Raw genomic sequence first — 25,119 nt, forward strand, 5'->3', positions numbered from 1 at the left:
AGAAACCAAGAACCACAGGGCGACCAGCTTCCTCTTTCAGAGACTCAGTGTTGCGATCCAGAGAGGAAATGCCTGCAGCATTCTGGGCACGCGGCCCACTGCAGGGGAGCTGGACGAAGTATTCGAGATGTAGCTCTGAGTTACCTATGTTGTTTTGCTTTCTGTTGTATTTTTGTGAATGTTTGGCCAATGTATTTTTGTCTTTAAATAAAACATACTTGAAGTATAGGGGGTGGTAGGAGAAAATTTTCAAACAGCTTCAGGGAAAACCTTGAGTTTTCCCTGAAGCAAGTTTATTCTTTTCTTTGAGGATGAGGGTCCCCATGACAGTTCTAGAGGTGGTACCTCCCTATATTTTTATATTTATTTATTTATATTCATTTGTTAATTAATGCATGCACGAACAAGGATTGATTGCTCAGTGGTTAATACGTTTAGGATTTTGGCTTACTTCCCACTAAGCCAGCTAAAATAATCCAGGTTCGATCCCCGGCTAGTGGTTACAATATATATATTGCTCGTGAAAGCTGGTATTTCAAACAAGAGTAGAATGAAATGAGTTCTGAGCCACGTTTGTCCTGGCATTATGAAACATGCCTAGTGCTACTGGGTACATGATATTTGTAGGAGTGATGCATTTACTAACGAGTGGTGTGAAGTAATTAATATAGCGACTGGCAGGGAATCGAACCCCCGCTCCTTTAGCATGCCTTGTGATTTCCGGGAAGTAGCAGCATTGTTAATTGCTTAAAAATCACAGCTCAGATGACCCTCCAAACAGTAAATATCCCCACCCTTCCTTTAGAGTGCAGGCACTTTACCACTTACCTCCAGGACTTAAGTCCTGCTAACCGATTTTCCTGAATCTCTTCACAAAATGTTATCCTGCTCACACTCCAACAGCTCGTCAGGTCCCAAAAACTATTTGCCTCCTCTTACTCTTTTAATACGCTAACGCATGCCTGCTAGTTGTCTAAGCCTCATGCACACAAAATCCATTTTAACCCCTCCCTCCATCCTTTCATAGGACTAGGCCTACCCAGCCTTCTTTCCAATACAGATTCATACCCCGTTCAAGTCATTCTATTTTGTTCCATCCTCTCTAAATGATCAAATCACCTTAACAACCCGTCTTCAGCCCTCTAAATAATACTTTTAATAGCTCCACACCTCCTCCTAAATTCCATACTAGGAATTTACACCATAATATTTATACCACACACTGCCCTTAGACACTACATCACCGCCTCCAGCCTTCTCCTTGCTGCAACATTCACAACCAAGCTCCTTTTACAATTGGACTTTTACAAAAATAATTTTAACAGATTAAAAATATATTTTTTTTGACAAGGATATAGTACGTAATATTTGGACGAAACCCAGCACAGAAACATCACCGAAGCCAACTTAAATTAGCGTATTGTTTTAGGCTAATTCTTCTATATATAGCATAGGTCAGTTTAAATTAACTTAGTATTATTACTTGAAGTTAAATATATATATATATATATATATATATATATATATATATATATATATATATATATATATATATATATATATATATATATATATATTCGATGTGCTTAGATTGAATTTCGCAGTTACGACAAAAATCAATTTTCACTCTGCTTATTCGGTAAAGAACGGCCTTGCTTTTTAAGCTAAATTCGGCAGCTGAGATTGATGGGATAAAGATAGAAATGTTAAAAGCTGGTTGTAATATTTTTTATCGTTATTGGTACTTTTACACAATAAATGTATAAAAGAGGGGAAGGTACCTAGGGACTGGCAGAGAGTATGCATAGTTCCTACATATTAAGGGTAGGGGAACAAAATTTTAGAGAAATAAGTTGACTGAATATACCACGTAAAGTGTATAGTAGGGTTATTATTGAACTAACTGGGGGTAAGACAGAGCAGAATTGCAGATGAATAATGATTTAGAATGGGTATATATGTGAACAGCATTTAGATATAGGTAGGGAAGGTTTCTTTGTTTTTATGGATTTATGGATAGAGGAACAATGTGGCAGATTTTGCAAATATGTGGAATAGGTAGTAAGTTACCAAATGTAAAGAGTTTTTATGAGGATAGTGAGGCTTAGGTTAGGGTGTGTAGGAGAGAGGGAGATTACAGTAAAGGTAGGTCTTAAACAGGGATGTGTAATGTCAGCATGGCTGTTTAATATATTTATAGATGGGGTTGTAGAAGAAGTAAATGCTAGGGTGTTCGGGAGAGGGGTGGGATTAAATTATGGGGAATCAAATACAAAATGGGAGTTGACACAGTTACTTTTTACTGACAATACTGTGCTTATGGGAGATTCTAACGAAAAGTTACAAAGGTTAGTGGACGAGTTTGGGAGGGTGTGTAAGGAAAGTTGAAAGTGAACATAGATAAGAGTAAGGTGATGAGGGTAAGGGAAAATTTGACTCAGATTGGAGGGAGTATGGAGAAAGTGAATTTGTTCAAATATTTGGGAGTAGACGTATCAATGGATTGGTTTACGAACGACGGTGGTACACCATAGAAATAATGAAAAGAAAAAGGTGTGGGTGGGGCAATGAGTTATCTGTGGAGAAAAAAAAAAACATCCATGGAGGAAAAACAAGGAATATATGAAAGTACAGTGATACCAACACTTTCATATGGATGTGAAACATCCATATAAATGCTGCAGCGAGTAGGAGGCTGGAGGCAGTGGACAGGTCGCATCAGCTCAATATACTTTCATACAGCTTTACTGTAGATATTGTAAAGCCATTAACAAACCCAGAACATTTTTTTTTCTTCTTCCCAGATTTCTTTGCAGGTGCCATTTTTCTCAAATTTATAAACCCATTTCTAAAATTGATATTCATGGGATAACTTGAGAAAGCTTTTTCTAACTGGCATCAAATAATCATAACTGTACTATTTTAGAAATTACAAATTGCTATGGAAATGTACAAGTGCCAGTTTTTAATTGTGGTTTTTCTTTGTGAAATAATTAAATCATAGATCTTCTGAATGGCTTCTCCCTCTGATATTAAGCTGATGCATTATAATAAACGGATGATAATGATTCCTCAGAGTTTAGGCTGTACAAGACCAAAGGGGACAATTTAATATATTTAAACTTGAAAAAGTTGGTTTATGAGAAACCTGGAAAATACATCTGGTCACATTAATGCTTTATTGCTGATGACTTTTCTCACAGGAAGTTTTCCATTCATTTTAGATTGAATGAGCTTTATTTCTTTAACTTTACTAAATAATTTGAGATAACTGGTTACTGTCTATTCTAAACTGCTTCAAATCTGCCAACACTGGCGAATCTAAGTCGGATCAAGGTTTAAATTGATTTTGAGCTGTGTGGGAGTAAAACTAATTTCTTTAAAAACTGTTTTTCATGTGATAAATTTTGAAGTTCTCATGAAATTAGTTTTAAATCTTCAGTTTTCGATGACCTTCAAACTTAGAGATCGTAATTTTTGGCACATTGGTTTAAACTTACGTAGCAAGTTTGTCTTAGTAGAAGTTTCGGACTGGTACTGAGTTGTGTAGATGCTAATTTGTCATTTTTACTAAAGGAATCAGGATGTTAATTTTCTTGTGATAACCTGTGAATGCTGACTCACGAAATCGTAATGACACGATTGAATGCTGTTCTGGCTGGCTTCTGTGAATGCTGTTCCGACTGGCTTCTCTTGCTGTTCTGACTGTCTTGTGTGAATGCTGTTCTGACTGGTTTCTGTGAATGCTGTTCTGTCTTGTGTGAATGCTGTTCTGACTGGTTTCTGTGAATGCTGTTCTGACTGGCTTCTGTGAATGCTGTTCTGACTGGCTTCTGTGAATGCTGTTCTGACTGGCTTCTGTGAATGCTGTTCTGACTGGCTTCTCTTGCTGTTCTGACTGTCTTGTGTGAATGCTGTTCTGACTGGTTTCTGTGAATGCTGTTCTGACTGGCTTCTGTGAATGCTGTTCTGACTGGCTTCTGTGAATGCTGTTCTGACTGTCTTGTGTGAATGCTGTTCTGACTGGTTTCTGTGAATGCTGTTCTGTCTTGTGTGAATGCTGTTCTGACTGGTTTCTGTGAATGCTGTTCTGACTGGCTTCTGTGAATGCTGTTCCGACTGGCTTCTCTTGCTGTTCTGACTGTCTTGTGTGAATGCTGTTCTGACTGGTTTCTGTGAATGCTGTTCTGACTGGCTTCTGTGAATGCTGTTCTGACTGGCTTCTGTGAATGTTGTTCTGACTGGCTTCTGTGAATGCTGTTCTGACTGGCTTCTGTGAATGCTGTTCTGACTGGCTTCTGTGAATGCTGTTCTGCTGCTCTGACTAACTTCTGTGAATGCTGTTCTGACTGGCTTCTGTGAATGCTGTTCTGACTGGCTTCTATGAATGCTGTTCTGACTGGCTTCTGTGAATGCTGTTCTGACTGGCTTCTGTGAATGCTGTTCTGACTGGCTTCTGTGAATGCTGTTCTGACTGGCTTCTGTGAATGCTGTTCTGACTGGCTTCTGTGAATGCTGTTCTGACTGGCTTCTGTGAATGCTGTTCTGACTGGCTTCTGTGAATGCTGTTCTGACTGGCTTCTGTGAATGCTGTTCTGACTGACTTTGTGAATGCTGTTCTGACTGACTTCTGTGAATGCTGCTTTGACTGGCTTCTGTGAATGCTGCTCTGACTGGCTTCTGTGAATGCTTCTCTGACTGGCTTCTCAGCTTCAACGCTTATATGTAAATGCATTTGGCGAATACGCTAGCCCTTGCGCTATTCCTTTTGAGTATATTGAGGTACAGAGGTCTAGGCTTAAGTGACACTAGGATGCCTTTCCCGGGTCGCGCAACAGTGATACAGTCCAAACCTCCTAGCATTTAAGCTAATATTGCAATATCAATAATTTTTTGATGGGTTGCAAAATAGGTCGATCAGATTTGTCTAGATAAATTTTAGTATTACATTTAAGTTTGCATTTATAAAAACACATTCGAGGAAAATCAATAAGTGTAGTAACGTGGCACACAAGTGAGGTGTTTCAGTCTGGTTCCTCTCACACACATTTTCTCTTAACTTTCTCTCTGATAATTGTGATATTTCTAAATTGATGGGAATTTGTCAGGGAACATGATCTGTTAACTTATCTGTTACTTGAAAAATGTACAAGTTTTATTAAATGTTAAACATAAAATACAGAGTTATATTTATTAATAAGTGCTCGCTGCTTCTCTTACAGTTTTCCAATTCCGCCACGTATTTTTCCACACTTGTTTTTTTCTCTTTACTCTCATTGTTCCTAGATTTATCGTTCTTTAATAGTTATATCAGAGCTAACTGTGGTCATTTACCTACCCCAGACCTAGGAAGCAGCAATATCACAGTCAGATGAAGACATAGCTCGGTTCATCTGACACTGAGGCCCGTGGTTAAATCCCCAGTACTGGTGGAAAACACTAGTGCGTGTTTCCATAAGACATTTTCTGTCCCTTGTTCATCCATCAGTCAAATGGGTACTCGAGTGTTAGCCAACTAGTGTGGGTCGCATCCTGGGGACAAAATTAACCCAAATTGCCCGAAATGTTCTGCATAACCAGGGGCTTTCTATATGGCATGTCACTGACGTCAGCTATGGTCTGTATAAGTTGTATTATGTACTTGCAAAGATGAAGATTATTATTAAATCATGCACTCTGCCAGTGTCGTCACACAGTGACGACACTGGAAGACAGGAGAGAGAGGGGGGGATATGATAACGACATATAAAATACTGAGAGGAATCGACTAGATTGACAGAGACGGGATGTTCCAGAGATGGGACACAGCAACAAGAGGTCACAGTTGGAAGCTTAAGACTCAGATGAACCACAGGGACGTTAGGAAGTATTTCTTCAGTCACAGAGTTATCAGGAAGTGGAGTAGTCTGGGAAGTGATGTAGTGCAGGCAGGATCCATACATAGCTTTAAGGACAGGTAAGATAAAGCTCATGGAGCAGGAAGAGTGACCTAGTAGTGACCAGTGAAGAAGCGGGGCCAGGAGCTGCGAATCGACCTGTGCAACCACAACTAGGCGAGTACACACACACACAAACACGTGCACGCACACACGCTGTTTCGATTCCTGTAGCCACAATTAGGTGAGTACACGCACGCACACGCGCACACAAGCCACCATCACTCTCCTTACTGTTCTCACGGCACACAGTTGGCTTGACATGTCCTCAGCAAGGAATTGCTGCATACAGTAGGAGTCTTAGACTTTTGGGTGGACTGTGGTTAAGCAATCCTGTTAAGAGTAGATATGATGTGTGTTGTAAGTGCAGGAGAAGGAAGAGAGGTGGTGGTGGATGCTGTGTGCAAGGGAAGGAAGAAAGATGAAGTGGAGTGATGTACTCACCTATTTGTGGTTGCAGAAGACAATACACAGATCCTGGTCCCGCCTCGTCGCTAGTAGGTGCACACACTTCCGGTTCCAAGAGCCTTGTGGTACCTCTTCTTAAAAGTATGTATGGAAGCTGCCTCCACTACTTCACTCTGCAGGTAGTTCCACTTCCTGCAACTCTTATGCTAAAGAAATACTTCCTAACATCCCTATAACTTATCTGAGTTTTCAGATTCCAGTTGTGTCACCTTGTTCCTGTGCTCCATCTCTCGAAACACACTGGCCCTGTTCACCTGTTCCTCTCAGGTCCTTATTATGTCTTCCAGGACTAGTGTTGTTACAAGCTCCAGAACCAGCCTTGTTGCAATCTTTTTTACTTTTTCTAATTACTTGACGTGCCTGACCAGGTGTGCGTTCCATACTGGCGCTACATACTCCAAAATGGGCTTGACGTACATGGTGTACAGTGTCGTGAATGACGCTTTACTTAGATGCCGATACCAGGCACCTACATGTTCCAGTAGTTATTTCGCTGATGTGCGCCTCGAGGGATGTGCTTATGATAATAACTCCCTAGATCCTTTTCCTTAAGTGAGGTTTGCAGCCTTTGACACTCGAGCCTGTACTCCGTCTGCGGTCTTCTTTGTCCTTCCCCAAGCTACATGACTTTGCATTTGGTGCGGTTAAACCTTACGAACCATTTGTTGGACAAGGCTTACAGCCTGTCCAGATCCCCTTTTAATCTTTCCTGATCCTTGTCTGATTGTATTCTCATTATTTTCACGTCGTCTGCGATCAGGGACACCTCTAAATCTAACCCTTCCGTCATATCATTCACATATACAACAGCGCCAGCCCAAGAACTGGTCCTTGAGAAAACCTATTTGACACAGGCGTCCACTCCGACACCTCGTCACGTACCATCACTCGTTTCTTTCCTGGCAGGTATTCCCTGATCCAGTGCAGTATTCTTCCTGTTATTCCTGCCTGATTCTCAAGCTTTTGTACCAGTCTCTTGTGCGGTATTCTGTTGAAAGTCTTATTACGTTCCAGGACAATGTAATCTAACTACGCCTCTCTGAAGCCTTCCTGGTTGTCTTTTGTATGTTATTCCTTTCTAGGTGCTCCACCCCTCATATGTGTACTCACCTATTTATGGTTGCTGGGGTCGATTCACAGCTCTTGGTTCCGCTTCTTCGCTGGTAGCTACTAGGTCCACTCTCTTTCTGCTCCATGAGCTTTATCTTACTTCGTCCTAAAGCTATGTATGAGTTCTGCCTCCACTACATCACTCTCCAGGTTGTTCCACTTCATGACAACTATGACTGAAGAAGTACCTCTTAACATCTCTATGACTCATCTGTGTTTTCAACTTCCAGTTGAGACGACTCGTTGTTGTGTCCCATCTCTGCAACATTCTATTCTTATTCACCTGGTAAAATCCCTCTTAATATTTTATGTCATTGTCATGTCCTCCCTATCCCCCCCATCCTCTAGTGTCATCATGTTGAATTCCCTTAACCTCTCTTCATATAACATATCCCATATCATTGGGACTAGTCTTGTTGTAAACTATTGCACTTTCTTCAATTTCTTGATGTGCTTGACCAGGTACTGGTTCGATACTGACGCTACATACTGAAAATTGGGCCTGACGTATATGGTGTACAGTGTTGTGAATGGCTCCTTACTTAGATGTCGAAATGATATTCTCATGTTTGTCAGGCGATCATATGCTGCAACGTTTATTTGGCTGATGTGCTCCTCAGGAGATGTGCTTGGTATTTGCTCACACCAAGATCTTTTTCCTTAAGTGAGGTTTGCAGTCTTTTATCTCCAAGCCTGTACTCAATCTGCGGTCTTCTTTGATGCCAAGCCTCATGACTGCACTCTGTGGGCTTTAAAATTTAGGGGCCATTTGTCGAACCAGGCTTGTAGCCTGTCCAGATTACCTTGTAGTCTTACCTGATTCTCGTCCGCTTATATTCTGTTCATTAGTTTCACATCATCAGCAAACAGTGATACCTCTGAATATATTCCTTCAGTCATATCATTCACATATTCAAGAAGTAGCACTGGACCTAGGACTAACCCTTGTGGAACCCCACTCGACACATGCGCCCAGTCTGACACCTCATTACATACCAACACTCGCTGTTTCCTTCCTCTCAAGTATTTCATAGTTTTTGAACCAGCTTCTTGTGTGGTACTCTGTCGTTAGCCTTATTACAGTTCAAAAAGATGCAATCTACCCATCCCTCTCTCTCTCTCTCTTCTTACTTTTGTTACTTTGTAGAACTCAAGTAGATTTGTGACACAGGAATTCCCATCCCTGAAGTCGTGCTTTCTGTATGCTACACCATTCTTTGATCTTCACCATGACTGTACATACTATACTTGTCAGTGACACTGATCTATAGTTAAATGCTGCTTCTCTGGGACTACATTTGCCCTCTTCCATATCTCAGGCAGTTGCCGTGTTTCGATGGATTTATTGAAGATGATCCTAGCGTCACTCACAGTTCATCTGCTCTCTCTCATAGAACCCTTGGAGAGTCGTTTTCTGGACACACCGTCTTCGAGGTATCTAGTTCACCTACCAGGATCTTCACCTCCTCCTTGGTTATGTTCAGTATATCTACAACTTGCTGGTGCACCATACCGCCTCTGTTTGCTTGAAGCATTTTTGTCTCTACTAAGAATACTTCTCAAACTCTTGTGCTAAGCTCTTTACATACTTCCTGGTCACTCTGAATGTCCCCCTTTCCTTCCTCAGCCTGATTACCTGGTGCTTGACTGTTGTTTTTCTCCTGATGTGAATGTATAACAGTTTTGGATCAGATTTGGCTTTTGACGCTATGTCATTCTCATATTGTTGCTGGGCCTTTCTCCTTATCCATGCACATTTGTTTCTGTTCCTTTTGCTCATCTCCTTGTTTTCTCGATTCGTTTCCTTCCTATACATTTTCTATGCTCTAGCACACTTGGCTTTGGCCTCTTCACGCATCCAGGTAAACTATGGGCTTACTCTGGTTTTCCATTTTTTCTGATTCCTTGGATATAAATTTATCCTCTGCCTCCCTGCACTTAGTGGTCATCTGTTCGATCATTTCATTTACTGTCTTTCCCTCTAGTTCTCTTTCCCACTGCATCTCATGCAGGAATTACCTCATACCTGGCTTCTCTACTGTTAACTCTACAAGGTATACGAAACTCGATACCACTTGATCATTATCGCCAAGAGGCCTTTCATGTGTAATATCCCCTATATTTGAACCGTTCAAGGTGAATACGAGGTCCAGCCTTGCTGGTACATCCTCTCCTCTCTCTCTCTCTCTCTCTAGTTGTATCCCTAACATGTTGGTACATGAAGTTTGCCAATACTGCATTTTAGCCCTCCACATTTCTGGTTCCTCATGTGGCTTTAGGATTTCCTAGTGAATTTCCATATGACTGAAATTCCCATAACGAGTATTTTTTTTTCCCCTACCCATGTGGGCTCTTTTAGCCACCTCGGTTAGTGTATCCACCATTGCTCTCATAATGCTTTCTTCTTGGTCTCTTGCTGTTCAGTGGCATGTTGTACAATCATAAGTGTTACTACTATGAAGTCATCTGCTTTCCCTCTGTTCGGTCCTCCCATCTCAGTACTCCACTGGTTTTTGATGAGCAGTTCAATTCCTCCTTCCCCTCTGCTCCCTCCATCTTTCCTCAGGATCTGATATCCAGTTGGAAAGATTGCATCTGTTATTATTCCAGTGAGCATTGTCTCTGAGTGTCATGATGTCCGGGGATGCCTGAATGATTCGTTCTTCCTACTTCTCACTCATATTTGTTCCTTCTGTCCCACGAAATCGTAATAATCCAGTTGCAAACTAACCACGGTATGGGTAGGGATCGAACTCAATGTCGTAAGTTTGAGTACCTCCCATACCACAGTTTACTCCATCTGTGTTGGTGTACCATAGCTTCAGTTTCATTTTCAGTTCTGTATTCTGTAATGTTGGAGGGGTTGGTGCAGACTGGGGGTGTGGAAGACTGGCGGGATATCATGAAAGAGCTGTTGTGATGGTGGTATTAGTGCTGGGAGGAGGGGACGGGCTGTGGAGTGTATCTTGTTTCTGATTATTGAGTTTGGTTGATATAGGGTGGTAATGGTTAAGGGGGAGGCCTGTGAGCCTTTGTGATCTTTTTTGTTTGTCAGTGCCTGCCCAGTCTCTCTTTCCTTCCACTGATGTCTTCTTATGTTCACTCTCAGTTGTTCATGTTCTTTTGGTGTTCTGTTGCAGTCGAGATACACTCATTGATATTCACTGAAATCCTTTAACAATGGATTTTGTTGTTGGATCCTGTTCCATCAAACTTCTGTCTTTAATGTTAATTTGACTGGGCAAATATTTTCCCTTGCATAACCCACAATTCTATAAAAATTGGTTAGCTGGGACACGTCCTTCTCTCCTGTTATTGTGATGATGCTATCTGATTTAACTAATTTTTCTCAATATATCTTCTTTCATCATTGGTTGTTCCTGCAGCCTCTTAAATCCCATGAATAATTATTGACCTTTTCCTCTCATCTTCCCAGTTTTTTCCTCCACATCTCTGTATTAAATTTAAGTATCCCCTTTGTTGTTTCCCTTATCTCCAGGACACTGGTGGCCTGATATCACTTCTGTAAGGGACCTCTTAGCTTTTTCCCTTTCTTCAGCCTCCTCACTGTCCTCTGATGTTCCTGGTTCCACCATCTTGCTCCTTTCGGTCCATGTCTTTATATCTTGCTTAAGCACTTCCAGTTCTTCCACCAGCCTCTGTATCTTTGCCTTAGCAACTATACATATCTCCCTCTCCCTCACTGGAGATATCTTCTCCACCATTGTATTGCAAAGTTCGTTTAGCCATTCTTCCCACTCTTGTTCCATTTTGCAATTGAACCTTTCTGCCCATTCCTCCTCAGACCAGCCATCCTCAATTTCCTTGTCTCTGCACCCTATCTTTTGATATCCAATTTTTTGTTTTATCCTTTCAGGATACTCTAGCTTCTGCAGTCTGTAAACTTTGTCTTGATGTGTGTGTGTACTCACCTGTTTGTGGTAGTAGGGGTCAATCCACAGCTCCTGACCACGCCTCTTTACTGGTTGCTACTAGGCTCACTCTCTTCCTGCTCCATGAGCTTTATTGTACCTCGTCTTAAAGCTATGTATGGATCCTGTCTCCATTACATCACTTTCCAAGTTATTCCACGTCCTGACAACTCTATGACTGAAGAAATACTTGATAATATCCCTATGACTCATCTTAGTTTTCAGTTTCCAGTTGTGACCTCATTGTTGTGTTCGATCGCTGAAACATTGTCCCTATCTACTTTGTCAATTCTTCTCAGTATTTTGTTTCATTATCGCATCTCCCCAGTCCCTCCTGTCCTCCATTGTCGTCAGGATGATTTTCCTTAACTTCTTCCTGTAGGGCATGTCTTTTAGAACTGGGACTACTCTTGCAGCATACCTTTGCACTTGTCCAACCTTTGGACGAGGACTTAAACTAGTTGATGGTTCCACTGTGATCCCGCCTCCTCCTGCTTTGATTCACCTGACTACAGTATACAAGCCACTTCTCCGGCCATATGCTGTACTTTCTACAAGATTGATGGACTGAACACATCGACTCCAGGCTGAGGGACTGATTACCTCAAACTCCTCCTCTCCTTACACGTTTCTGCTTTGTATTGGTCTGATGAAGCCACTGTGTGGCGAAACGTTTCTTCAGTAAAGATTCCCATATGTTGCATAAGTGTCTGAATCTTCAACTTGTCGGTTTTAAACCATTTATCACATATGTCACTCTCAAAATTCCCTGGGTTTCCCTCCTTATCCATACATATTTGCTTCTGCCTCTTCGATTAATCTCCTTATTTTCCCGTGTTCTTTGTCTTTTATACAATTTTTTCATTCCCTAGCCTTTGGCCTTTTTACATCTTTGGGTGAACCAAGGACTCGTTCTTGTTTTCCCATTGTTTCTGTTGTCCTTCTGCACGAACCTCTCCCCCGCCTCCTTGCATTTTGTGGTCACCTATTCCATCATTTTATTTACTGTTTTTTCCCCCCACAGTTCCCTTTCTTACTGTGCCTCATGCAGGAAATTACTCAGGTCTGTGTAGTCCCCTCTTTTAAAGTTTGGTTTCTCCCGTCCTACTCGTGCTACTAGTCACTCCCTCTACTCCATGAACTTTATCAATCCTCTTCTTAAAGCTATGTATAGATACTGCCATCATTTTCCAGACTATTCCACTTCCTGACAACTTTGTGACTAATGAAATACTTCCTAACATCCCTGTGATTCATCTGAGTCTTCAGCTTCAAATTGTGACCCCTTGTTGCTGTGTCCCATCTCGGGAACATTCCGTCTCTGTTCATCTTGTCGATTCCTCTCAGTATTTTATATGTCGTTATCATATCCACCTTATCTCTCTTGTCCTCTAGTATCGTCAGGTCTTTTTCTCTTAACCTCTCCTCGTAGGACATGCCGCTTTGATCCAGGACTAATCTTGTTGCAAACTTTTGCACTTTCTCTAATTTCCTTACGTGCTTGGCTAAGTGTGGGTTTCAAACTGGTGCTGCATACTCCAATATGCGTCTAACATACACGATGTACAGGGTCCTGAACGATTCCCTATTAAGATGTCGGAATGCTGTTCTTAGGTTTTCTAGGTGCCCATGTACTACTGCAGTTATCTGGTTAATGTGCGCCTCAGGAGATGTGCCCGTTGTTGTACTCACCCCAAGATCCTTTTCTTTGAGTGAGGTTTGTAATCTCTGGCCCCCTTGACTGTACTCCGTCTGCGGTGTGATAAATGGTTTAAAAAACCGACAAGTTGAAGATTGAGACACTTATGCAACATATGGGAATCTTTATTGACGAAACGTTTCGCCACACAGTGGCTTCATCAGTCCAGTACAAAGCAGAAAGGTGTAAGGAGAGGAGGAGTTTGAGGTAATCAATCCCTCAGCCTGGAGTCGATGTGTTCAGTCCATCAATCTTTTAGAATGTACAGCATATGGCAGTAGACGTGGGTTATATACTGTAGTCATGTTAGTGGAAGCAGGAGGCGGGGTCATAGTGGTACCCTCCACTAGTCTAAGCAGGTCTTCGTCCAAAGGTTGGACAAGTGTTGAAGAATTCTTTGTATCAAGGTCCCATGATGACGCAATGTCTGACATGTGATAAATGACATGCGGTCTTCCTTGCCCTTCCTCAATCTTCATGACTTTGCACTTGTTGAAGTTCAACTTCAGAAGCCAATTTCTGGACCAGGTCAGCAGCCTGTCCAGATCCCTTTGTACTTCTGCCTGGTCCTCATCCAATTGAATTCTTCTCATTAACTTCACATTATCTGCAAAGTGGGACACTTCTGAGTCTATCCTTTCCGTCATGCCATTCACTTACACCAGAAACAACACCGGTTCTAGAGAAACCCCGTTCATCACAGGCGCCCACTCTGACACCTCGTCACGTACCATGACTCGCTGATGTCTTCCCGACAGGTAGTCACTGCTTCATTGCAGTGCCTTCCCTGTTATACCTGCCTTGTCCTCCAACTTTTGCAGTAATCTCTTGTGTGAAACTGCCAAAAGCCTTCTTGCAGTCCAAGAAAACGCAAGCTCCCCACCTTTCTCTCTCCTGTCTTACTGTTTTCACCCTGTCATAGAACTCCAGTAAGTTTGTGACACAGGATTTCCCCATCCCTGAAACCGTGCTGGTTGTCACTGATAAGCTCATTCCTTTCTAGGTGCTCCACCACTCTTCTCTTGATAATCTTCTCCATGACCTTGAATACTATACATGTCAGTGACACTGGTCTGTAGTTTAATGCTTCGTGTCTGTTTCATGTTTTTAAAAATTGGGACTACATTTGTCTTCTATACCTCAGATAGTCTCCCCGTTTCGATAGTTGCATTGATTGTTGTTAGTGGTACACATATCGCCTCTGTGTGTGTGTGTGTGTGTGTGTGTGTGTGTGTGTGTGTGTGTGTGTGTGTGTGTGTGTGTGTGTGTGTGTGTGTGTGTGTGTGTGTGTTTGTTTAGTAAATAATGAAATTAATTAGCTAATCACTTTCAATAACCAATTTATCCAAGAAATATAAAGTGACTTCCACACTACTTCAAAGTTATTGGAATGTTATTTAATTTGCTAGAAAAAAAAATTGAACATTTGCCTCAGCTGGTGTCCCAGAAAGTGAAAAAGTCGTACAAACGCATTATCACTTTAATCCAATAGGTTTGATATTCTGCAGTAATTCGGCTTCAAAAAATTAACAGATGGGGCGGCTTTCCTGTTGTGACCCACAAATCATTAATGCTTCTCTGACAGTGACATGGCTGCAGTGATACATATCCCACACCGTCAGCCCAGTCAATTTCATTAGATCCCATAAAGATATCTACTAAACTAGAAACAAATGTTTTACCAGGAATAAGTAAAGAGCATTAACAAAAGATTAGCCTCATCTGCAATATCTGTTGTCTCGGTCTATTTACAATAAGTAGAACTAATTATATGAATGACTGGTTAACAGAGAATGTTTATTGACATTCTGTCAATGTGTCGAGTTATTGTGTTGTTGAAACATGGGACAGTATCTAGGCATTTTACTGTTTCCTCTCAAGAATGTAATTAACCACGCTTTTTGCCACCTGCAAGTATAAAGCTTCCACGATATAGCAATATGGCGCTCATAGGCATATATATACATATATATATATATATATATATATATATATATATATATATATATATATATATATATATATATATATATATATATTAATATATATATATATATATATATATATATATATATATATATATATATATATATATATATATATGTGTGTGTGTGTGTGTGTGTGTGTGTGTGTGTGTTTGAATATGATCCCAGTAATATTTTCTTCCTTAAATATTTTATTTATTTCTAAGCGGAGACGTAAATAAATTTGGTTGAGACAGCTTTTAGCTGAATCCAAACTACACACTGTGAACGTGTACTCTTAACATTGCTAACCCACGTAAACACAACACTAATTACTTTTGCCATATCTGGGTTTTTTTATTTGTCTTCTGAATTTCCTCTTATGTGCAGTACATCACCATAATATTGTTACTTATTTTCATTCCACCTTATCCCTCCGTTATGCTTTTTTTTCCCCCTCATTCCATTCTGCCCCTTTATCTCTGTTTTTCCATTTCTATTTCGCCTTCTTCACTCCTATCATTGACGGAGATGCTAGCCTCTTCTGCAACAGATGGTGATGTTAGCCTCATCTGCAACAGGAGATGCTAGCCTCCTCTGCAACAGATGGAGATGCTAGCCTCTGCAACAGATGGAGATGCTAGCCTCTGCAACAGATGGAGATGCTAGCCTCTGCAACAGATGGAGATGCTAGCCTCTGCAACAGATGGAGATGCTAGCCTCTGCAACAGATGGAGATGCTAGCCTCCTCTGCAACAGATGGAGATGCTAGCCTCCTCTGCAACAGATGAATATGCTAGCCTCCTCTGCAACAGATGAATATGCTAACCTCCTCTGCAACAGATGGAGATGCAAGCCTCCTCTGCAACAGATGGAGATCCTAGCCTCCTCTGCAACAGATGGAGATCCTAGCCTCCTCTGCAACAGATGATGGAGATCCTAGCCTCCTCTGCAACAGATGATGGAGATCCTAGCCTCCTCTGCAACAGATGATGGAGATCCTAGCCTCCTCTGCAACAGATGATGGAGATCCTAGCCTCCTCTGCAACAGATGATGGAGATCCTAGCCTCCTCTGCAACAGATGATGGAGATCCTAGCCTCCTCTGCAACAGATGGAGATCCTAGCCTCCTCTGCAACAGATGGAGATTCTAGCCTCCTCTGCAACAGATGGAGATCCTAGCCTCTGCAACAGATGCAGATGCTAGCCTCCTCTGCAACAGATGCAGATGCTAGCCTCCTCTGCAACAGATGCAGATGCTAGCCTCTGCAACAGATGCAGATGCTAGCCTCCTCTGCAACAGATGCAGATGCTAGCCTCCTCTGCAACATGATGCTAGCCTTCTCTGCAACAGATGCTAGCCTCTGCAACAGATGATGCTAGCCTCCTCTGCAACAGATGATGCTAGCCTTCTCTGCAACAGATGATGCTAGCCTCCTCTGTAACAGATGGAGATGCTAGCCTCCTCTGTAACAGATGCTAGCCTCTGTAACAGAAGGAGATATTAGCCTCCTCTGGAACAGATGCTAGCCTCCTCTGCAACATGATGCTAGCCTCTGCAACAGATGATGCTAGCCTCCTCTGCAACAGATGCTAGCCTCCTCTGCAACATGCTAGCCTCCTCTGCAACGGATGCTAGCCTCCTCTGTAACAGATAATGCTAGCCTCCTCTGCAACATGATGCTAGCCTCTGCAACAGATGCTAGCCTCCTCTGTAACAGATAATGCTAGCCTCCTCTGCAACATGATGCTAGCCTCCTCTGCAACATGATGCTAGCCTCCTCTGCAACATGATGCTAGCCTCCTCTGCAACAGATGCTAGCCTCCTCTGCAACAGATGCAGCTGTGCAATATTCACGATCTCATTTCTAGTGCTCTTGGTTTGAACCTGGTATCCATTTCAGGTATATGGACGTATAATGAACGGTATCTGTTGTGTGAGTTTATCAATATATTCCTGGAGTATACCTGGAGAGGGTTTCGGGGGTCAACTCCCCCGTGGCCCGGTGTCAGACCAGATCTTGTGGTGGATCAGGGTCTGATCAACCAGCCTGTTGCTGCTGGCCGCACGCAAACTGACGTACGAACCACAGCCTGGCTGGTCAGGTACTGACTGTAGGGGCTTGTCCAGTACCTTCTTAAAGACAGCCAAGGGTCTATTGGTAATCCCCCTTATGTTGGGAGGAGTTGAACAGTCTTGGACCCCTGACACTTGACTTGTCTCTGTTCTCGTGGCGCCCATGCTTTTCACTGGGGAAATGTTGCATCTCCTGATCCCCTGCAGAGTCTTGCTTTCATAGAGCGATTTTCATTCTAACTTCAATATAAATAATACAAAAGAAAATAGCTGACAGGTCCCACATTAACATCTCAAAACACAACAAGCATGATATTTACACCTACACATAAAATATCGTAAATATATCGTCCTAGTATGAAAATAGCCAGTAAGCTAATTTCCTTTTTCCTCTTGTACACAAAATTGTGTGTATAGTTCAACGCCCATTTCTTCATCACTCAGATTTTCAATGTATCCCAACTAATTCGTTTTCCTGATGTATAATCAATGAAACACAAAGTAATGGTAAACAGAGTTAAGCCTGTGGATACCACACGTGATTTTATTTTATCAAACCACGTTGACAAGCTAGGAGGTGTGACCAGGAGAGTTATTAATGTGTGTTTTTCAGGATGGCAGGACTAACTGTGTTACTAGTGCTGTGCTGGGTAGGGCTAGCTGTCGCCCAGGTCAAGTTTCCAGACAAAGCCAACACCACAAATATCGCCACCACCGTCCAGTCTAAACGACAGCATGATTCCTCACCAGGCCAGCACGACTCTCCTCCATCCCAGCCCTTAACACCCCCACACCCCGGACAAACAAGGTATTTGTTTACTATATACTTTCAATGACTTGCAACTCAACGATTAAATTATTATTGGTGGTGGTATTACAGGTGTTAATAAAATCATGTTAAAGCTCTAAACCTTTGAAGGTTACATAAAGCCTGAGAGATTGTTGGGACGATGGTAATCTGATCTGATTCAAGAAAGGGAAAGATATCTCTCATAAAAAGCTGAGAGATCTTATGCTCTAGCAAATGTTTTTGAAGTTTATCAGAGCCACAAAGGTAACATAGGTAATACCACTACTACTGAATGCAATACGCAACGTACATAATACTTCTAATGATGTTATATGTCCGTATTTGGCAATTTGTAACACATTTATCAGATTTCTGTGGATAACGAGTCGGTCTGGAGTGTTACGACTCTCTGACCGCGGGTTCCATCCCCACCCGTGGTATGGTTTGTTTGCAAACGTTTCATTACGATTTCGTGAGTCGGGTGCTCAATGACTGGCTCTTCAATTTAAAGTTTCCGTTTACTCGTAGTGTAGCAGGCACCTAATAGCGCATTCAGCTCTACTGTATGTACCCGGGGTGAATCAATAGGCGAGACGATAAGCATAGGCAAGTCGTCGGTTGTGGGTCACATCCTGGGGAAGAAAACAAGCCACACTGTTTGATTTTCTTGGGTTATTGCCCTCTGGAGTTGCTTATCCGAATAAACTGTTCTTTTTCTTCTTCTGGGGTTTCCTCTTTCTCTTCTTTTAATATGAGAAAGTTTTTTTTTTATTATTAACACATCGACCGTTTCCCACCAAGACCGGGTGGTCCGAGAAAGAAAAACTTTGATCATTCACTCCATTACTGTCTTGCCAGAGGGGTGCTTACACTACAGTTTCAAATTATTATTATAATCAAAAAGAAGCGCTAAGCCACAAGGGCTATACAGCTACAGTTTTTAAACTGCAACATTAACACCCCTCCTTCAGAGTGCAGACACTGTACTTCACAACTCCAGGACTCAAGTCCGGCCTGCCGGTTTCCCAGAATCCCTTCATGAATGTTACCTTGCTCACACTCCAACAGCAAGTCAACTCCTAAAAACCTTTTGTCTCCGTTTACTCCTAACATGCTTACGCATGCTTGTTGGAAGTCCAAGCCCCTCGCACACAAAACCTCCTTTACGCCCCCTCCCTCCAACCAGTCCTAGGCCGACCCCTACCCCACCTTCCCTCCACTACAGATTTATACACTTTTGAAGTCATTCTGTTTTGTTCCATCTTCTCTACATGTCCGAACCACCTCAACAACCCCTTTTCAGTCCTCTGGATAATAGTTTTGGTAATCCCGCACCTCCTATTTTCTAAACTACGAATTCTCTGCATTACATTCACACCACACATTGCCCTCAGAAATGACATCTCCACTATCTTCAGCCTTTTCCTTGTTGCAACATTCACCACCCATGCCTCACACACCCCTCACATTCTCTGCATCCATGGATAAAGTTCTCTGTCTCCAAAGACTCCTTAGTGCACCACTAACCTTTTTCCACTCACCTCATCTTTCATAGACCCATCTGCTGACACATCCACTTCTAAATACTCTCCTCTATACTCTCTTCCTCCAATCTGACAACCCATCCTTCGTCACTTAATTTTATCACCTTACTCTTTCCTACATTCACTTTTAATTTCCTTCTTTTACATACCCTACCAAACTCATCCACCCCCTTTCTTTCCTAAAACCCCTTGTTCATCTATCCTATTCTCCATCTTACTCTTAATTTTTCAGTAATAACTCTACCATACACTTTACCAGGTATACTCAACAGACTTCTACCCCTATAATTTTTGCACTCTTTTTTTTGTCCCCTTTGCCTTTGTACAAAGCAACTATGCATGCTCTCTGCCAATCCTTGGGTACCTTACCTTACCCTCTGAGAAAGTTACTGATATTAGTGTAGACAAATGGCTCGGAAAACTGAGAAGCTGATAAATTAGACATATGTGAAACACTTGGTTATCTTTTTTTGAGGAAACGTTTCACTTGGCCTCGTCAGTCCTATACAAAGAAGAATGGTGATCAGAAGGATTCATAGTATGTAGGTTGAGACTATCGTCAGCATTCCCTACATGACCCTGTGATAAACTTGTGAAACTGACAAGTTCTAAAAAAATGACATCTAAGCAAACATTCTGAACTTTGAAAAAGGGAAACTTTTCTGTCCTGGGACGTTGTTCACTCCATATATTCAGAGGACTAAAAGCACAGGTTTAATTAATCAATAGTAACTGTGAGGGTGAGGCAATACTAGAGTCCAGTCAGGTCACCAGATGGCTGTGGTCCGAGACATGTTCATGAAGCATATTTACCAACCTGCCCGATATGTTGTAACTTTTAACATAAAATTTCCCTTATTACAATATCCTGTGTTGGCTCACTTGCCTTTTCTTCACAATAAGGTACATTCTCTGCTCTTTCCTAGCTGTAATTAGTCATATGACACACACTTCTATATAAAAGTGTGTTGGACAAGAGTTGAACCCGTTTTGTTATTATTTTCACCCTTCGAGGGAGATGCCTTGCTGCTTGAGAAGGGCTCTTGATCCAAAGAGTAAAGATAAACTTCGCTTCCTTGGACAGAACCTGACTTTCCCATTCCCAACCAAACTATTTCTTATCCAAGCGGGTTAAACACGTCACAATTACTGTATTAATTCTGCTGCTAATTGTCATAATTATGACTTGTTAATTTTTCTAATTTATTTCAGATTTGCTCCTGGACTGCTAGAGAGTCTGGACTTTCTGGGACTCTTCACTGAGGAGGCATGCAAGCAGTGTTCTGTGTCTGACCAGCACCTCAATCGCAGGTGCTGTCAGTCCACTCGTTCCTGCTGCGCCTTCATCCTCCCAGCTGGGCAAACTGGTTCCTTTGGTCTGGGTGTTCAGACATTCCCAGGACAATTTCAGGGACAGTTCCCAGGACCATTCTCAGGACAATTCCCGGGGCAATTCCCGGGGCAATTCCCGGGGCAATTTCAAGGACAATTCCCGGGACAGCTCATCGGTGCAGCGGGTTCGCCAGGGCTGCCTGAAGCGGTGCAAGGAAAATCAGGCTCTTGTCCTCTCCTGGCTGGAGCTCACACCGGCTTTACCAGGTTCGGGGGTGCCTCTTGTGTCGCTGAATGTCAGAGTGATTTCCACTGTCCCGGCCTGTTCAAGTGCTGCCTTGTGGGATGTTCTGCCGTTTGTCGCACCCCTCAAGGTTAGTTTTATCTGTTACTCTTCAAGAAAGGGAGGGCGTGGAGAAGTACAGTTATAGTAGTCAAGGACTATTCATTCAAGGATATGCAGTATTCTTTCCCTTCCTTGCCGACACTCAGTTCCCAAGACTCTGACCGCTATGGATTTGGCACATCCCCACTAGTATAATACAGAGCCTGTTACACTCTTCCACAACCACCCTGCACTCACTACTATTACTACTACTACTACCACCACCTGTTACACTCAGCCACAACCACCCTGCACTAGCTACTACCTGTTACACTCAAACACAAACACAACCGCCCTATACACGGTTACAATCAGCCAGACCCCACTGTTATTCTCAAGCAAACCCAACCCAACTCAACACATATTATTGATTCCTACATTCAACCACACATACCTCTACATGCACTACTAACTCTTACACTCAACCATACGCAACCCTTCATACACTACCGTTACACTCAATTACACAACTCTACTTACTCTACTGTTACATTCACCATACTTATGCTACTGATAAACTCAACCACACACAACCCTACATACACTGTTACACTCAACCACTCACAACCTTACATACACTGTTACACTCAACCACACAAACTTACATTCACTACTAACAGATTTCACTCAACCAGGGAATAGATCGCTGACGCTGTTGAAGGACTCTTGATCTAAGAGTTAAGGCTACCGTCTTTTATGACATCTGATTACATCTCATCCCCCAGGGACTTAATAAGCACTACGAGTTTAGCGCTTCTGCATGACAGCAAAAGCAATTATCGTGTCGGGCTACACCAGCCAGGCACACACTACCTGGTTACCATCCTTCAGGAAGAATGTCTAACGGCTTCCCATCTAGTGGTTTCCAATCCTTTCTGAGAGTCGACGGCAGGTGCCTTGATGCCTTGATCCAAGGAAGCCGACTTATCTTTTTTTATAAATTGAATCTTAATGCCTACCATTCCCGCAATGGCTTTTTCTGCCTAACAATTATTTATTATATGCAAATTACATTATCTGGATATTGCTGGAAAGAAATATATTAAGATTATTATCATCATTATTATTATTATTATTAAAGATTATTTTTATTAACATTATTATTAGTATTATGACCCCGAAGAGGTTTATTGCTTCTTTTTAATTAAAAAAACTAAATTAGAGATGAGACCTAATTAGCACCCTTACTGGTTTAGCACATTCTCTCGTGACTGTAATAACTGTCTGAGAGACAATACCCGACAGTAACAATTTGATCAGAGTAATATAGTATAATTTCAATTTCAAATTAAAATTTTTGTTGTGCCAGCATTAATTTCTCTTATCCTTTCAAGAAACAATTTTGTTTTCCTAGCTGAACAATGAGACACTTGTGCAATATATGGGAATCTTTTCTAAGAAAAAAAATTAGCCACACGGTGGCTTCATCAGTCTAATACAAAGAAGAACGGTAGAAAAAGAGAAGTTTGAGGTAATCAATCCCTCAGCCTGGAATCGTTATGTCCAGTTCATCAATATTGAAGAGAAGTACAGCACAAGTGTCTCATTCTTCAACTTCTCTTTTTTTCTTAACCATTTCTCACAATGTGTTTCTAGTGTGAACAGTCACTGAACACTAATAAAAATATGCCTTTTTTTTCTTCAACAGTAAATCATCCGACGACAAAGCTAGGTTTGTGCCCTCACCAAGGCTCTTTAGGCTTCCCAGGCCTCCGGTCAGAAGCTGCTGGGTCCTCACAACCCCTAGAAGACCACGCAACCATCTCCACAGAAACACAGGCACACGTCACCCAACAAAAAGATGACAAAGGTACCAGAGGTAGTAAATCGCTTTCAGGAGATGAAATTCATGGACGTTTCACTCGATCAGCGAACCCCAGGGATCAGGATATTAACCACGAAACACTCCTGAACAAATGGCAGCGGACCCGAGACCGGTCTAACCGGTCAACCAGCCAGACAGATCAAGATGATTTACCCGAGACTAGCCCAAGCCAACCAGAAGGAACCAAAAGCCGATATATAAGATCACCAAACCGTGAAGACAATGATGCCCGTCAAGATACACGGTTTAACCGATGGGAACGAACCCGCGGTCGCCCTAACAGATCAGTAAACCAGACAGATCAAGATGATTTACCAGAGATTAGCCGAAGCCGACAAGAAGGAACCAAAAACCGACATAAACGATCACCAAACCGTGGCGACAATCATTCTCGTCAAGAGACACGGTTTAACCGTTGGGAGCGAACCCGAGGCCGGCCTAACAGGTCAATTAATGAGGAGAATCAGGAAGAGTGGCTGAAGAAGACTCTGTTAGATGTTCGTGCAGTTGAGGAAGGCGTGAGCGAGGCAACAACCAGACGTCGTGCTCGTCAGACACAACCAGACCACAGATTTTTCTTCGGTGATCCTTTCTGTCGTGACGAGTGCTTCAGTGACTTCGATTGTCCTACGAACCTCAAATGTTGTTTCAAGGACAAAAATTGCCGTCTTTGCGTCAGACCTATATTCAATTAAACACTCTTGCTGAACAAAAGTGGGAAATCACTTGTGTTTTACCTCTCTTCTGTGGACTGGTAGCGTAGCAGGGCAGCTTGGAGGTTGAACACAAGACAGTATTGATTAGTGCTGTTTATTTATAAATGGGTACACAGGCAGACGCAGTTAAAGGGTGGCTAAGGAGCCAATCCATAGGGGGTAGGTCTTGACGAAAGATCAGGTGTGTGCAGAGTGAGAGAGGACAGGCCGTGAGGATAGACCTAGGTGGCCTGCCATCTACCGGTCACTAGGGAAACTAGGCCTAGGCCAGTAACACACTAATGGGAAGTATGTGAAACAGGTATACCTGGAAAGGGTTTCGGGGGTCAACGCCCCCGCGACCCGGTCTGAGACCAGGTCTTATGGTGGATCAACCAGGCTGTTACTGCTGGCTTCACGCAGACTGACGTACGAACTACAGCCCGTCTCGTCAAGTACTGACTTTAGATGATTCTCCAGTGCCTTCTTGAACACAGCCAGGGGTCTGTTGGTAATCCTCCTTGTGTATGCTGGGAGGCAGTTGAACAGTCTTGGGCCCCTGACACTTAATGTGTTGTCTCAGTGTATTCGTGGCGACCCTGCTTTTCATTGGGGAAATGTTACATCTCCAACAGAGTCTTTTGCTTTCATAGGGAGTGATTTTTCTGTACAAGTTTGATACTAATCCTCTCTAGGATTTTCCAAGTGTATATTATCATGTCTCTATTTCGCCTGCGCTCCAGGGAATACAAATCACTGGATTTCAACAGTTCCTGTAATTTAGGTGCCTTATCGTACTTGTGTGTGCCGTGAAAGTTTTTTGTACACTCACCAGGTCAGCAATGTCGCCAGCCTAGAAGGGGACAGTTAGTGTACAGCAGTATTCCAGTCTAGAGAGCACAAGCTATTTGAAGTGAATCATGGGCTTGGCGTCTCTTGTTTTGAAGGTTATCATTATCCATTCTATCATTTTCTTAGCAGATGCAGTAGATACATTGTTGTGGTCTTTGAAGGCGAGATCCTCTGACATTATTACTCCCAGGTCTTTCACATTACTTTTGCGCTTTATTATATGGTTAGAATTTGTCATATACCCTGATACAGTATTAATTTTCTAAAGTTTTCCATATCTGAGTAGTTGAAATTTCTCTTCATTGAATTTCATATTATTTTGAGTGGCCCATTTGACAATTTGGTTGATGTCCGCTTGGAGTCTTGACGTGTCTTCGATGGAGTGTCGAGTTGTGAGTTGTCATTGAACGTATACAACAATATAAGTCTTTTATCATCGAGAAACCTTTTGCCAGTGTTGCCATAGTTAATAACAGTAACATATTATTGGTATGACTCACGAAATCGTAA

At 42.2% G+C, this 25,119-nt stretch overlaps 1 protein-coding gene across 1 annotated transcript; it reads left to right on the forward strand.

Moving 5' to 3' along the window:
* Nucleotides 1-17,800: 17,800 nt before the first annotated feature.
* Nucleotides 17,801-23,757, forward strand: LOC128696578 (uncharacterized). Its single transcript, XM_053787902.2, has 3 exons — nt 17,801-17,994; nt 20,733-21,226; nt 22,886-23,757. Exons 1-3 carry the CDS (start codon nt 17,801-17,803, stop codon nt 23,755-23,757), a joined length of 1,560 nt encoding a protein of 519 aa, XP_053643877.2.
* The last annotated feature ends 1,362 nt before the right edge of the window (nt 23,758-25,119 follow it).

Source organism: Cherax quadricarinatus, chromosome 47, assembly GCF_038502225.1.
Source record: "Cherax quadricarinatus isolate ZL_2023a chromosome 47, ASM3850222v1, whole genome shotgun sequence".
Lineage (NCBI taxonomy): Eukaryota > Metazoa > Arthropoda > Malacostraca > Decapoda > Parastacidae > Cherax > Cherax quadricarinatus.

Excerpts from the sequence above, each read along its gene's own strand:
- LOC128696578 (XM_053787902.2), top strand. The coding sequence starts at position 17,801 with ATGGCAGGACTAACTGTGTTACTAGTGCTGTGCTGGGTAGGGCTAGCT. Across the intron at positions 17,995-20,732 it reads CCACACCCCGGACAAACAAG|ATTTGCTCCTGGACTGCTAG; the intron begins GTATTTGTTTAC and ends AATTTATTTCAG. Across the intron at positions 21,227-22,885 it reads CGTTTGTCGCACCCCTCAAG|TAAATCATCCGACGACAAAG; the intron begins GTTAGTTTTATC and ends TTTCTTCAACAG.